Raw genomic sequence first — 16,926 nt, forward strand, 5'->3', positions numbered from 1 at the left:
CACATTCTTTTCTCTTCCATATATCTATATCTGTATGTATAATGTTAGTCAGTGCCGTCCAATCGACTTTTACACAAAAAAAGACGGATTAACATAAGTACTTTGTACTTGTTTTTGAATTCTGTATGTGCAGTAAATTATGTTTGTATTATTGGAATATTATACCGATGATAGAATAAAGTTTTAACTAATATAGATCATTAACCCTTTCACCACTGTAGACCATAATGGACTCAACCAAAGCAATGCATGGTAGGTTTACTGAAGTTACATAGGGGTGAAAGGGTTAAGGATATATCGACTGCAACCTAAATGCGTTACCAGAGGTCATTAAGCAAAGGGTACAGTTAACAATTTTAAAGGTTCACTTAACTGTATGTGTGTTAAGTTCACCGTTCTCAGTATAGTTACTGGACCAAACACTGCTAGAGGACGACATGAATATATTAATGAGTTGCACAAATGAAAATATAAGTATGGGGAAATGTAGGCGGACGACACCGCTCCTCGAAATAAGCGAAAATTACCCAAACGCTTAAATTTCCTTGTTTACAGTAACTCAAATTATTCCTTTTTATTGTGCGGGGTACTGTTCATAACGGGTTTAGTTCTATTTGTAAAGTTATTTACTGCTGTAATAAAATTGTGTTTTTGATTGAACTACGCACGTTTATTTTTAATCTGTAAATTTGATATGTTTTTAATATATTGTAATTCATGAATGGATATATAAACTGTATAAAATTAATGAAAAAATGAATGAATCGGAACATTATAAACAAGCATTTCTAAATCATTTTCGTAATCAAATAAAATTAATTCTAGTTAAATTTTCTAATTACATAAGGTTCGTGTATGATACTGAAAGACGAGAAATCCAGCATGATCGACCTGCCTATGTTGACCGCTCTACAGACCGGCCGAGCCGTGATCATCGATAGCATGACTGACCGCCAACTGACAGAAACATACTATATGATACAGGAAGCTGCAAAGAATTGCGAGGGGTACGGAATGGACGAATATGAAACCGAAAAAGACTTCCGAGGGAAAATTGATGGCAGTCACTGCTTTGTAATCATGTGTAAAGAAAGAGGTGAAATGATTGCCGCAATTATTATTGCAGCTAGCAAATTCTACCGGGGTCCGTCAGAAGTTGCCGACCCTTTAGCGATCGTAAGAAGTTCCGAACGTCAACAAAGTCTAGGGGAATTTACCATGCGTACAGCCATCGACTTCTCTCGCAGGCTCGGGTACATGGGCATGTACGTGGATACCTTCACAAATAATGTTGCCGCTAGGAAAATCATTGAGAAGATCGAAGGATTCCGCCATGTTGGATTCCTTCCACTCGCGGGACGACTCGGCAAGGAGAGGTGATCGGTTCTCTTCTCTACTTCATGGACCTGAACGTGAACCTTGTTAACCAAACGTTATCTACATGCATACGCCTAGCATGAACAAGTCAAGGCTGATCACATGATCATTTAGAATGACATCCTCGAAACTCCAGGGGTCATGCTCACTTACGTTCTATGACTCCTGGAATATGTCATAGCAAAATTGAAGGCTCAGTGTGGGCTACATTTGTGGATGAGACAAGAAAAACTAGTTTGATCCTTCCATGTATATAAAAAACGACGCAGTCGCTTAACGGTTATCTTGACTGACTTTGAAGTCGGTTGTCTCTCCTGTAATCTTCAAAGGGCATATGTAAGTTTGGCGATTGATCAGGTTTCCAATCAGACAGCTAGCCGCGTGTATTTAATTTTGCTATTTTGCAGAAAGTATAAGAGAGCGACCCCCGAAGTATGTAGGATATTAGAATTAAGACAAAGGTTGTTTTTTGGTCCCCTCCTAATTTATAGGGCTTATTGTAATACCAAGGTTTTAAGTGTTTATATCACCACTCGATTTAAAAACAAATATCCCCAATAATGATTTGGTTCTATTTTGTTTAATGCCCCATTAACGGCTAAGGTCATTTAAGGATGTGCCAAAATTATGGTGCATGTGTTAGATTTTCAATTTAAACGAAGCGACAATATCCATTAAAATGTGCGATTTAACTTCATCGATTAAATAGCAATCAGAAGTCTATCCTCATGTTTTGTTTTATTGCGTTGTGTTTCCACTGTTTACAAACTATGCTCATGATAGAAAGTGCTTACATGTCACGAATTTGAAATATCTTAACTTAATTTCAATATACGGCAACAACAAGACATAAAGAAGGTTAAAATGAAATTACTCTGCGACACTTGTACCATTAAGATAGAATGTATTTACGCGGTGTAAAACGATGTATATTTCAGAGTGTCGTTGTCCTCTTCCATGAACGAAGACAATCTCTGGCATGACTGATAACTAAGCAAGATGCTGGTGTTTATTTCATCAGCTGCAATACAATAACAACCTGCAATCAGGCAAATAAAGCGTCCTATTCATCTGCCGGTATGATCAGAACATTTGAGGTCTACTTCAGTAAACAAATGCACTACCGGTAGTGCAACACTGCCATTGAAACAAAATCATTCATTTAAGGAGACCTGTCCCATTACAGGTACGTGTAGCTTAATCGCTTTCAGGCGATGCCATAACAATCTGAAGTCCAATGTTCGAATCCCGGTCTGATCCAGCAGTTTGGTTTAATTTTGTTAAACGTCCTATCAACCATGTCTGTAATGTATGTGTGCTTGCGTGAGTGTATGCAGGAGACATGGTATGCTGGTGTGCTTGCCTCTTTACCCTTAAATGCTGAACGTTAAGCAGGGAATAACAACTACCAATTTAAGGACTTTGGCATGTCCCGGCATGGAGACAGAACCCATTGCCTTTCTCACCTGGACGAACGCTCAACATTCAAACCAAAAGTGAGGTATTGCCAAGCAAGGCGCTATGAAATAAAAGGTAGTTAGAAGTAGAAAGAAAGATAAAGATCCCAAATATAGCAATGGGCGCAGCAGATTTATTTTGGTCGCTTTTGTGTCCCTAACTAGAGGACACCAAAGCAAATCCCCAATTCTGCAAGGGTTCCCACATTAGTCGCCTCATCAGATACAATGCAGTGGGTAACAGCAGGTGTATTCTTTTCTCGATCCTCCACCTCCAGCCCAGCAGAATAATCAAAGCTATAACCATTCCCGAAAAATAAGGTTCATTTTTGGCAGAGGTACAATGTAAGGGGATCCTTAAATTGTTAAAATACTTAATTTACCCATTTGCAAGTGAGATTAGATTTTGTTTCGCGATAGCATAGATCCTGTTTCTAGATGAACAAATATATAATAACCAAGTCACCCTGCAAGATCCAAAAATAGAAGCAACTGAGACATAACTAATTAATGGTTAAACGTTATACCGGTAAATAATGCTAAAACTTTGGCAATGTACCTTCACTGTAAAGTTAACTTGACCTGTAGGTGAAATACAAAGCTATATTTTGTGTACAGAACAAACCGCATTATCAACTTCAGTAGATATCCGACAAGACGATGGAAGCCGTTATATGTCGTAAGCAGATGCAATGCAATGCAGACAATAATTAAGAGTAAAACTTCCGTAACAGAGGATATACCTTACTTGAAACAGACCATTACTTTTCAATTGAGGTCAACAATTTTTTTTAACGAACTTCTTTTCAAAAGATAATGTTATGAACTTAAACTCTGTTCTTTATAAATTTAACTGGGAAAAAACTAGCGAATTGGCTTGTCAAATGTCGAATTCAAACCAATTTTATGCAAATTGTAAAAGATACATTTTTCATATTGGAAAATCATATAAATAAACTTTACATAGGAAAATGTCTCATGACCTATATAGATATAGATACCCGTTGCCCAAGGTATAAAATGAAGTGTTGAAGTTGGTCCGGTAAATATACTATTTCCAACATGGAATTGTAGCATTAGGTGTATTTGTGGCGGCGTATGTATCCCTTATGTTAAATTGATACGGGTAAACTGGCGATTTCTTAAGTATCTCATCCAAGCAATTATGTCCGTCAAGAGGCTTTCTGAGTTGCTGATATGATATGCAGGCATTATAGCTTTGCTTCATAATCGTTTTGGAGATAGAATAAGTTATAATCTCATAAACTAATTTGAAATACACTTTGCTTGGACCAGGCGACGACCACAGAGGACCATATCTGATGAGGCGATGACTATGACAACACAACTTTCATTTTAATAAGTCTAGATCCAGCAGAGGTTTCACCAGGTACTATGATAATAATAATTTGGCCCCGAGATAATGCCTAAAATTAAGTTTTGACTTAACCAATCGCAAATAACGCTACAAAAGTGACGTAATACGTAATTGGCTTAGCAAAGACTTAAGTCTGAGATTGTTTCATAATCCCTGGGCCTGGACGTTTGAAAAGTATGCCGAGGTCAATGACATCAAAGACGGCAGACGAGAACTCTTAACTGAGGACATGTTGAAGTCATTGAGTACTTGTAGGAGGGTCGAGTCAAATGCAAATGACTGATTACTAGCATCAACCTTCTTATAAAAATCAGAATTGAATTTTTAAATCAGCCAAAGACCTGTTTGCTCATAATTTGATTAGTCAAAGGAATCAGAACTCTAACACGAGGTTTTAAGAGACATACAGTAAGTTGATTTAGCTCAGACGTTTGTGATCACGGTGCAAACTGTGGAAATGTTTTGTAAATTAATTTGTTGTCAACATTTATTACAACGTTACCTTTGTTCGACAAAAAGTTCGAAACAACAATGAATCATTAGGATAACATGTTATTCATTTTAATATTTGGGAAAATTTTATCGACGTTAAAGCGTTTTTTGACTGAGGTTAAATACTTGTGGACGAAGCTACAATTTCAAGCAAATTTGAGTCTGCCTTCTTCATTATGCTCACCATGGCGTCTTTTTGTCATGTTACTGCCCTGACTCTCATTTTGAGGACGTGACATTACCTGGATTTCACCTAGATTTACAGGATATGTGTCGTCGATGAAGCAGCAGACCCTTTAACTTTTGGAACACCTGGTCTTATGGAGATCTCCTTATGCAAGCTAGGGTTTTTGTGTTAATGATTTCTTTGTTAATTTTTTGCTCTAGTTGAGTTCTAATCACGATTTTGTTAATACTTCGTTATATGATTATCGTAAAATGTGTGATCAAACAGGTCATACATCAAAATTAAAACGCATACCAATTATCAATATATCTGAAGATCATATCTTTTCAATAAAGATATAAATGAGATAAATTGTTTTAAGCAAAGAAATGCTCGTTATATTTGTCTCCGAGATCACATGAATACTATACTGAAATGCAACGTGCATAAATATAGTTGCTCACACACATACTGTACATTTCAATATTTTAGCGGTAGTCCTATTTTAGCGCTTTTCGTGGATTCATTATTTTCCTAAATTATGAATGCGCCAATTTAAGTTCTCTATGACAAATGTACTGGGTGCGCCAATTCTTCATGTAAGCATTCAATATGTCAGCCTAGATATGGAAAACAATCATAAAGGAGACACGGTAGTTTAGTGCTGGGACGCCGGGCTCGTGACAGAAGGGTTGCGGGTTCGAGTCACGGCACGGCACTGTGTTGTATCTTTGAGCAAGATACTTCAACCCGCTTGTTCCAGTCTATTCAGCTGTAAATGAGTACACGGATGGGTAGTGCTACAGAATTGGCCCTATAAACACGGATAATAATTTGTGAACCGCTTTGAGACGACCTACGAATTAGGTTGTGATAAAGCGATATATACGAACCTCTGATTATTATTATTGCTTAAAAAGATCCAAGAATAAGTTTGCTATTGTTTACAATCGGGGGAGGGAGTATTCTATCAGTCTTTATTATTGCTTTCGGTGCTATTACGCAAGTAATAATGACAGGTTATATTTGCATAAACGACATTTCTTTAGCTCGTCGGAATTAACTTTGACATATTGTTTCCTTTAATACTAATGAGATATGGATCGTGTCTGTCAATTCCAAGACAATAGAATAGATTTGATATTTCCGAAACGTGACACAATTACCCTCCAGAGTAATAAAGGCTCGTAATTCGATGCTCACGACGTAATAACATGCCAACTATACTCGATTTGTTTTAATATTGAAAGCGATTTTAAATTAGATATTTTAGGATCCGGATCAGTAATAAAGCAAATGTTTTTAATTGAATTTGGTTAAATTGTATTTGTTGACGTCAGGAGAACAGACGGTATCCCTTGTAATACGACGGTCTGTTAGATGTTTTTCCTTTTTTAGTTTTTAGTTTGTTTACAAATTCGAACCACACAGTAAAGCCAAACCTGGAGGTATACTCAGAATTTTAATTCGGGGGTTTAACCATTTTAACAAAATTCTCTAAATGAGTTTCTCAGATAATACTAGTATATCAAAAGCATTACGCAATTAGGGTGTGTACTATAAATATAGATAAAACAATTGTGTTTTCAATTTAAAAAATAATTCTCGGTGTGTTTGTTATTTTGTGATGAATGTCTGGAACGATATTTTGGCTAGAATTGTGGTAACAGGTTGGATGTTTCGTTCACAATCCAACAATATTCAAAACAAATACTAAGACTATAGACAATGTCTAGTACAGCACATACGCAGCACAGAGTAGATGTTCTCTCTGTGGTGGTTTGCCAATGACCGTGAGCACTTAATTAGGATATCACACAATACCAATCCCTACGGTCGCTGCATTGGCCTCCCGGTCATGTTGTTGTGACCAAGATACTGCAACGAAGTATTTATAGACAAAAAGGCTCCTGAGTATCCTAAAAATAACTCTTCGCATTATCTATTTTATCTGAAATACTGCATACAAATCATTTTCGCGAATAGTAATTTCGTGGATACTTTCTTTCGTGGTTTGGAGCCATTTTGATCGTTTCGGGGTACAAACTTTCATGATTAACCTATATTAGCAAATAGTAGACACGTGTATCATTCAAATTCGTTGTATTTATTTTCATGGTTCAATAGCAACCAAGAAAACCTCGAATGTTTATACACAACCAACATTTCATGTTACACAGTACATCAATGAAAGCCTTCAAATTAAGGTGTTAAATATGAACATGGTAGCTCTAATGTATAAAGTGTATATATAAGGATTGAATCTTATTCTAACGGTTTATATGCAGTAGTTATACTCACTAAACTTCAACAGAACAGATTACATTTGTATATTTACACTCAGTGCATTTTTTTTCTTAATTTCTAAATTATCAGACTTTTGCAAGTCTTATACTACAGAATGTGCTTCAGCATTTGACGTCATCACTTACTGTGAGACGTCGTCCTGGAAAAAAGCTGTTTTGTATAGATCTCAACGTTAAAACAGTATAAGAAATAAATAAATGGTAATTTCAAGTGAATGCTATTTTTTTAAATGAAAACAAATATATGTATATATATAAACAGTATTAATTCCCGCACTTCTCTGGCGTATTCATACGCCAACTGGAAAGCTAATGGGAATACAAACCCTGGACACTTCTGTAGATCTGTCAATATGTTTATTGAGTCCAAGTTCAGTTGAAGTGTAAATGTTAAAAGCAAAAAGGAAATTATCGCAGTATATGTTAAAAGAATGTAAAATATCACGTTGGATTCATGAGCATTCAGTGGTAACGAGCAGCATAGGCAGTGCACTATGTATCAGTAAACATACAGACAGAAGTATTAGTCAGGGTAAGAGGCTATTGGCTTTAAATATCTTGTGCTTGGAAATAAACTGTAACAACAACTTAAAGCTTATTGAAGAATCGAGCGAAGCCATCCTTCGGTCACTGACTGAGTTTGGCTGTCATGTTGTTGTGACCGGGAAATCCGGCCACAGCCTGGCGGTCAGAACCTGGGCGTCCATTTACTTTCAGTCCAAATACAAGTAGTCAGCAACGACTTAGAGTCCGAATACAAGTAGCGGTCAGTACCGCTCTAAAGTCCATATACAAGTAGTGGTCAGTACCGCTCTAAAGTCCATATACAAGTAATGGTCAGCAGCGCTTTAACGTCCATATACAAGCAGTGGTCAGTAACGACCCACAGCCGGAATACAAGTAGTGGTCAGCACCGCTTTAAAGTCCATATACAAGTAGTGGTCAGCACCGCTCTAAAGTCCATATACAAGTAGTGGTCAGTACCGCTCTAAAGTCCATATACAAGTAGTGGTCAGTAACGACCCACAGCCGGAATACAAGTAGTGGTCAGCACCGCTTTAAAGTCCATATACAAGTAGTGGTCAGCACCGGTCTAAAGTCCATATACAAGTAGCGGTAATCAACAACCTACAGTCCGTATACAAGTAGCGGTCAGCACCGCTTTAAAGTCTATATACATATTGTGGTTAGCAACTACCTACAGCCCGTATACAAGTAGTGGTCAGCACCGCCCTAAAGTCCATGTATAAGTAGTGGTCAGCACCGCTCTAAAATCCATATATAAGTAGTGGTCAGTACCGCTCTAAAGTCTATATATAAGTAGTGGTCAGTACCGCTCTAAAGTCCATATACAAGTAGTGGTCAGGACCGCTCTAAAGTCCATATATAAGTAGTGGTCAGCACCGCTCTGAAGTCCGTATACAAGTTGTGGTCAGCACCGCTCTAAAGTCGATATACAAGCAGTGGTCGGCAACGACCTACAGCATGTCCTTGCATTGCAATTCTTCTAAATGTCTGCTGCATAAATGCTGGCAGGCACATATATATTCTTTCTCTTGTTATGTTAACCAAATAGAAACTTACTGTACTTTACACACCTTTACATGTATATATCTTGAGAAACATATACCTTCATGTTTTACCTTTATCCGGCATGCATGGCTCCACATTTTTATAAAGTTGTGAACCTACACGATTAAATTTTTATAAAGATGTGAACCTACACGATCACATTTTTAAAAACTTGTGAACATACATGATCTCATTTTTATAAAGTTGTGAACCTACATGATCACATTTTTATAAAGTTGTGAACCTACACGATCACATTTTTAAAAACTTGTGAACATACATGATCTCATTTTTATAAAGTTGTGAACCTACATGATCACATTTTTATAAAGTTGTGAACCTACACGATCACATTTTTAAAAACTTGTGAACATACATGATCTCATTTTTATAAAGTTGTGAACCTACATGATCACATTTTTATAAAGTTGTGAACCTACACGATCACATTTTTAAAAACTTGTGAACATACATGATCTCATTTTTATAAAGTTGTGAACCTACATGATCACATTTTTATAAAGTTGTGAACCTACACGATCACTTTTTTAAAAACTTGTGAACCTACACGATCACATTTTTATAAAGTTGTGAACCTACACGATCTCATTTTTATAAAGTATTGAACCTACACGATCACATTTTTATAAAGTTATGAACCTACATGATCATATTTTTATTAAGGTGTGAACCTACACGATCACATTTTTATAAGGTAGTGAACCTACACGATCACATTTTTATAAAGTTATGAACCTACACGATCACAATTTTATAAAGCTGTGAACCTACACGATCACATTTTTATAAAGTTGTGAACCTACACGATCACATTTTTATAAAGTTGTGAACCTACACGATCACATTTTTTATAAAGTTGTGAACCTACACGATCACATTTTTATAAAGTTGTGAACCTACATGATCGCATTTTTACACTAAACAAATATACTCCAGCTACAAAGGTACTTATTAACCTTTTTTTTAACCATCAAATATATGCAACACATATGCGTATTGTGGACATATGCATATATATATATTCATTTTTTACATTTACCCAGTAAAAACGTGCATCACATATGAGCTTGTATTCAAATACATGCGGCAACAGTTATTATTTTACTTTCTTTTGTTTATTTTTAGCAAATACTTGTAACACATATGTATGCCTGTAAGCAAGTTTTTTCAAACCCCTAATCGGCACGAACCGCCGTCGGGGTTTGATCTGTAAACACTTTGTTACCTCTCGGTGCTTCCCCATGCATGAAAGCCTTCTGGGGAATGGAGGCCGCATACTGTCTGCACAAATATGATAGTTAACCCTACAGTGTCCGTATTTTCTTTACATTTTAATAGTGAAATTTCATGAATTCTCCATTTCATAAAAGCATATCTCCCAATGTAGTGAAGATATACGAAATATTGTATCATCACATGTGAAGACGTCACTCTTAGTATGGTCCAATCAGAACGGTACATTCTATTCTCTGCGTAGATTTTCAGTTTCAAGTTTAGATGAAATGACGGCAGAATAGGTGGTTGTGTTGTATACCTTTGAAGCATACAATATTGTTTTTACAAACCTACAAAATAAATATCATTTTTGTCTGGAAATCTTACCAGATAATCGCAACAAAAGGCAAAATTGCCGTGAAAACCCATTCAAAATTGCGTTCTGCGTTGTTGTCAAGCGTGACGTCATCATAAATTGGCGTCAAAAAATGGAAATGCCCGCGCTTTTCTGATGTAGCAATATTTGCGTCGCGTGAAGTGAAAAAAAAAATATGTAAGAAATAGAAAATGTCATTGTTTTCCCCGATTGGTTTGGTTTGACTTTGTTTAACGTCCTATTGACAGCTAAGGTCAGTTAAGGACGTGCCTCCACGTGTGCAGTGTATGCGTGCTTTCGTGGGTATATGCAGGAGACAGAGATTCGTTTTTGTGCTTTTCTTCTTGTGATAGAGCTGATCTGATGCCGACTTTATAGTGCTACATGTATCTCACTGAAATGCCATACCGAAGGAACCAAGCACAGCATTCCACCCGGTCCCATTATGATGACCAAAGCAAATTGCAGTGGGTTCCCTTATTAGTCGCCTCCTACGATACATGCGTTGGGTAACAGCAGGTATATTCTTTTCCCGATCCCCCATCTGTAGGGGTGTTGTTTTCCCGTCCAATACGATATATTTCTTTCAATTGTATAAAACGAATATGTGATAACAAATGAAAAAAAAAAAAACGTGTTGTGACAAAATGTGCCTTCGTAGCACTCTCGAGAAATAATAACTATTATTCAAAGAGGGGCTACCATTGACGCTTTCAAAAAGAAGACGGTTGATATTTTATCCAAAGTTTGCATTGTGAAAAGAAATATGTGTAAAAATCACTGCAATTTTGACAAAAGGTATAAATGATATTTTATGTAAATCATGTTATGTCCCTTCTCTCTCTCAGGAGATGACGTTATTACCAAACCGTTAACATGTAAACGTGCTGTTAAAAATGTACCTTTGTGAGCTGTGGGACACTTATTGCGTGAAAAGGGTGCAAAATGTAAGGACATTGAGAGGAACGGAATATTCTGAACGGCAAAATCAATGCCATTAACAATTAATATATACATTCTCTGTAATCATAATTAAATACATTCAAATATGCAGGATCCGTTACCTCGATCCTGGTTGCTGGACTGTCCAGCAGCTTTTCTGCATTTTTTTTTCGATCTTCCAAAGCGACGAATTAAAGATGGAATACATAACACGCGATGGTTCTGCGATCAATTTTGATTTGTTTATGGTTCCGAGTTCCCGCAGGACACACGAGCAACGTAATCAAGATACCGAAAATAGATATAGACACTCTAGCAAATGGAATGACAAATATCTACATACATACAAACACATGATCACATTGCCACGTGCTGCCGTCCATCGGTTACAAACCACGTGACACACGCTTTAATGTCGATAAGCATACTTCAATGTTGTATTAGATTTTCAGTTGATAGAGATATGTTTCTTTTGTTCTTGAAAGAAAATCAAGATAACAAAATAAAATAAAATATAAATCATTTAGTTCGGAAAAGGAATTCTCATGATTTATTGCACTCACCAAAAGCAATAATATTTTTGCGTTCGATGTTGTTGACAAAACCCTGGATAAGCCTCATTAACAGGCTATAATTGTATACTGATTTTAAAAAGTGGCCTCAGAAATGATATTTTAGAGTACGTTCATTAATGTGTTCTGTGCGTCGTTGTCACTACCATAGCTCTTGCTCTGAGGAGATGACATTATATTTATTCAACCTAAATTTATATCGTGTGTTATTGATGAATCAGCAGAAGCCGCTCACCCTTCCGGAACACCAGGTCTTATCATCCATGTACTTTTTTAAGGGTCTTCATTCATATTTTGCTCAGTTTTATCGATTTTGTGTTCGAATGACCGTTTTGTTGACGATACGGTATTCCTTTTAATTCTCAGTTTTTTGTCATTGCTGGAGTGGAGATGTAAGGAAAAAACATAGAAAGAAACTACAAACCAACCAAACACGTGACCTTGTGAACTCGTGACCGTGCAATTACCGTGAAACATATATATAGATGGACTTCCCTTTATTGGTTGGTTGTCGCCGTTATATCTAGATAAAACTGTGCTTGGTTTGCAAAACAAATGCTGCTGATAATGGTTGCAGCGTTAACTCTCTGTGTAAACTTGTTAATGGATGTTTCCAGTGCGGTTTGATCTAGTGATCAGCGTCGGTAATGGTAAACATTTGATTAATCAGTTGGACTGGCTCAGATGAAATGTGATTATATACTCGGTGTTTCAAGTAATTATTGAAATTAAAAGATTGAAATAATAAGAAAAATCAATGACCAATGATTTCTGTGGTCAGTATTATTCATCTTACATTTGTATTATGTAAAGTGTACGTCAGGCATATACGTGATTGGTATTGTGCTTTATTGTTTGTCGTCAATAACTACACGGAACGTCCGGGTGCTTTCCCACCTTATTTAAACTAATTGATCAGGTTTCATGTTTAGTATTAGTATTTATTGCCGGAAGTTGATTTAATTACTTAGCCGAAACCTCCATTGAGAAAAAAAAGATCGGTGTCTGATACGATTGGAAGAGTTCCACTTCAAACATAGGTCAGCCTGCAAAAACGTGATGTGATTCGTTTTAACCCAAATCGATTTGTGGAAATACCGGATATTAGTGACGAAGGTTGCCATGGCAACAGAGCTAAGACAAGTCATATGTAACGAGATAGTGTCGTAACATAGTCATGTTTCAGTCTCGTCCTTTGATTTCAAGTCTCAGGGGGATATATATATATTTATCTCCCTCAGATAGTACCGGAAATGAGGCATTATAATCCATTCGGTAAAGCTTTGCAACAGCGACTCATGAATAGATATATTATTAATCAATATCCCGGAACGATAAAATGCCATCACTCAATAAAGAAAACAAATACGATTTTTTTCAGATAAAAGTAAAATTAAAAACAGTTAAACAAAACGATATAAGGAAAATTGAAGAAGAGCAGGTGGAAAAAAAACCACGACGAAAATTGCATTAAATGCATCGATAAAAATGCGGACACCTTACTGATATTTTATGGAATTTGCTCTTTGCCAATAAAATCTATTTCGCCTTTCCTGTGCAATTAGGTGATAGTGTGTGTTGTCTACTAATAGTTGCTTTCATGATTAATTTGTCCTAATTTGGGAGGGTGATAAAAGGCGGAATTTAAACTGCGGCAAATTGTTCCCAGCATGCAGTAATACAATAAAGACACAGTTAGCTGTGACATCAAACCCTTTTTACATGACTTTCATATAAGTTCTTGCCATCAAATTTTGTCAGAGAGATAAAAATGAAATATTTAATCGATAACAGCCACGCAACTTTATTGATCAAACAATAAATATTTATAAGACTCAATAGTAAAGTACAAAGGGATAACGAGTGTTATCTGTAGGTAAAGGATATTCATTTCCAATACTGACCTATCTGTAAGATACATGATAACACGCAAAGCATTTCTGTTTATTTTGATTACAAACCAATGCAATTCGTGAGAATCGGATCTGTAAAACATTTTACTAAGCTTATGGTGGGATCGAAATCAATTAATCGAAAGTAAGTTTGTTCCAGTATTACGCTTTTTATACATAATGCAACATAACAGTTTGAATCAACGTATATTATACAAAAGAATTTATCAAGCATTGAACGGTATCGATATGACATTTACAGTATGTATGAATGGCATAGCATGGGTACTGTAAACATCACAAAGCGGGTAGCGCTTTATGTTTGGTTTGCTAGCAATGTTGTGTCATTCGTCTAAACTGTAGGTGCTATGTCGTTGACAGTTAAATGGTTATATTTACAATTTTCAGAATATTTTCATATAACAGAAGTTAAAAGTTCCCTAGCTCTTGAATATATTTTCATTTATTTGCGAAAGTGTTACTTAATGCTTCTTTTTCTCTCAAACAATTTACACTTTTTAAATTGACACTTTTAGAAAGTCAAAGGACATGCTTTTGATTGATTTATCCAAAGACTTTCCATCCATTCATATACTTAACTTACCTGAGTGAAATTCAAATTTTAACACATTCGTTTATAAATTTGAAATGTTTCTTTGAACATCATTTTTGAAATTTAAAAAATGCTGGTCTCAATTTCGTGTTATGTTTATTAATTATTCATTATTTAGCAATAATTGCATTGAATGCATTTGAGAATTACATTCTGAGATAAGTTTACTTTACTGAATGTTAAGGCAAAATACAAATAAAATCCAAGTATGTATAACGAATAAAACCGGGAAGTGATCCAGTGTCTAGTTAGGAAGCATGCACATACGAATACGCAAGAACAACCACCAGGGGGCGCCAACCCGACAGTTTGTTGGCCCATAAATACGTTTGATTTCTTTTTAAAATCGATTATGTCTGGAAGCGAATAGGGCAATGACCATTCTAGAACTGCAAGGCGCCAATGGATTATCCGAAGGAAAATCCTCTTAGTAATTGCACTTCTTTGAAAAATGGTTTGCATTCGAGTTTCAAAGAAATACGAATGTCATTTGAAGTTGAAATTTAAATTGAAGATTATTTGAGTTCAAAAGAACTTTTTTACCATATTGTGTAATTGTTCTAAACCCATCATGTGCCGAAATTGTTAAGAAGAGAAATTTGTGAGATGGACAACCCGTCGTTTTATAACTTAATGTACGTGTTAACGGATTCAAATGCCTACATTGTTAAGATATGAAGAATAAACTGCATCAGGAGATCCTTCTTATCCGTTAAGGTGACTTTTCTACATATATTCATAATTTCTTTGACGTAAATATTTCAAAAGGTGCCTATTCCTAAAATACCGCATTGAAAATGTTTAAGAAAATGATTGGTACTTAGTGTACTTATTATTGATGGGAAACACGAAAAATGTAAACAAGGCCTAAGAATTTGCAAAAAAGGAAAAAAAGGAAACAAATTTAAAGCAACGTCTATAATTTTAAGTGATACGCTTTTTACATTAATGCTTGTTATTATTCAGGAATTAAATTCGGGTTTATTCATCATAATCATTTTCAATATATCCGATTGATATTAAACATAATGACCTCAAGAGAAAAATGAAAAAGTCATTTTAAATTAAATCTTGAAACTTCATACTTAAATGGACTATTTAGTCAACTAACACCCTGATAGTCACTCCTATACCGATAATGTGTAACTCCTATCGAAACTTTATGTAGTTGATTATTACATGACCCGAAGCCGGTGTTACAAGTTTTAGTTCTTGTGAAAGCCGAGGTATCAAGGTCTGGGGCCACAACGAATTCGAGATACACAAAGAATTTCGGACAGAGGACACAAATTCGACTTTAAAATAAACAATACAGTTTCAATTTGAAAGTTTTAAATAACAAATGTAAAAAAAAAAAAAAATCTTCCTTCTGACACTGACTCAGACCTTTTATTCTCAGTGCCTATCATGACTATTTACCCTCAAACGAATAATTTTGTCTATATCTACTTAGATAATGGAAATCAATTGTATACGCGGAGACAGACCGACTCAAAGGGATCACCATTCTGAAATCAAATTGCACCTATATGGAATTTAATCGCTATAAAGGGGGATACAAGATAGCACAAGACCATACAAACTTATCTCTGTTATTCCAATACGGCGTTAGACAATGTCTATACCGTACTCCCACTCAACGTTAGACGGGGGAAATAAATCTTTTATCTGCTCCCGTTTCTGCAGTATCCGAATTTATACTTCCCATAAGCACACATTGAGTTATATGACATTATATCACGGTCGCCATACATGTTGTTACAATCCATTAAAAGTCTTTAATAGTCAGTCGTACGAACATTCCGGAATTGACATTAAACAATATACTTTTTTTTAACATATTTCGAGGGTAGTTATTTTCCTAAACACATTTAAAAGAATATTAAGAATTTTGCATTAACGAAATAGAGAAACAATACGTTTTCATGTATTTTTAGTTTGTAATATAAATTGTCTCTTTCTGTTGATAAATATGTGTTAATGATAAACGGAACTAGTATGTAAAAACCAGTGATTTGATAGGTTCACCAGCTACACAAGTACGAAACTATTTCTGGGCTGACAATTTTGTCTGAATTTCTACGAAACTAATCATTTTAGATTTGCAAGTAACAATATGCTAGCTTTGTTAACTCAATTAACACGAAACTAATTGTTGACAAGCTTTGAAGTCAAAATAAATAGACTCAGTACACGGTAATGATATGTCAATTTCAAGTTCTTAATTCTGTTGAAAGTAACCGTGCCACAATCTGTCGAAAAACATTGCATTTCAAATTGAAATAATAATATTTCGTAAATACATAGGTATATTGGTATGAAAATACTTAAAATTCCTTACATTTTTTATAAAGTATAGGAATGCAAAGCCGTTTCCCGACTGATACTTATCTCGACGGGCGAAGGGTTGAAGCCATATTCGCGTTATTATCATGCATAAGCAAATTCACGAGTTGTAACAAGATCAGAATACACAGTGTTCGACTGGGCCAGAGGTGATGAATACACATTAATTGATAAATATATATTACGTCACTTGCACCCCTG

General features: G+C 35.6%; 1 protein-coding gene across 1 annotated transcript in view; it reads left to right on the forward strand.

Moving 5' to 3' along the window:
- LOC110459097 overlaps nt 1-2,090 on the forward strand; it is a 3,714-nt gene extending 1,624 nt beyond the window's left edge. The window contains exon 2 of the mRNA XM_021511199.1: nt 848-2,090. Within this exon, the coding sequence (XP_021366874.1) occupies nt 856-1,380 (525 nt within the window). The 5' untranslated portion in view covers nt 848-855 and the 3' untranslated portion in view covers nt 1,381-2,090. The remainder of the gene's footprint in view (nt 1-847) is intronic.
- Nucleotides 2,091-16,926: the final 14,836 nt, after the last annotated feature.

This window comes from Mizuhopecten yessoensis, unplaced genomic scaffold, assembly GCF_002113885.1.
Source record: "Mizuhopecten yessoensis strain PY_sf001 unplaced genomic scaffold, ASM211388v2 scaffold9967, whole genome shotgun sequence".
Classification (NCBI taxonomy): domain Eukaryota; kingdom Metazoa; phylum Mollusca; class Bivalvia; order Pectinida; family Pectinidae; genus Mizuhopecten; species Mizuhopecten yessoensis.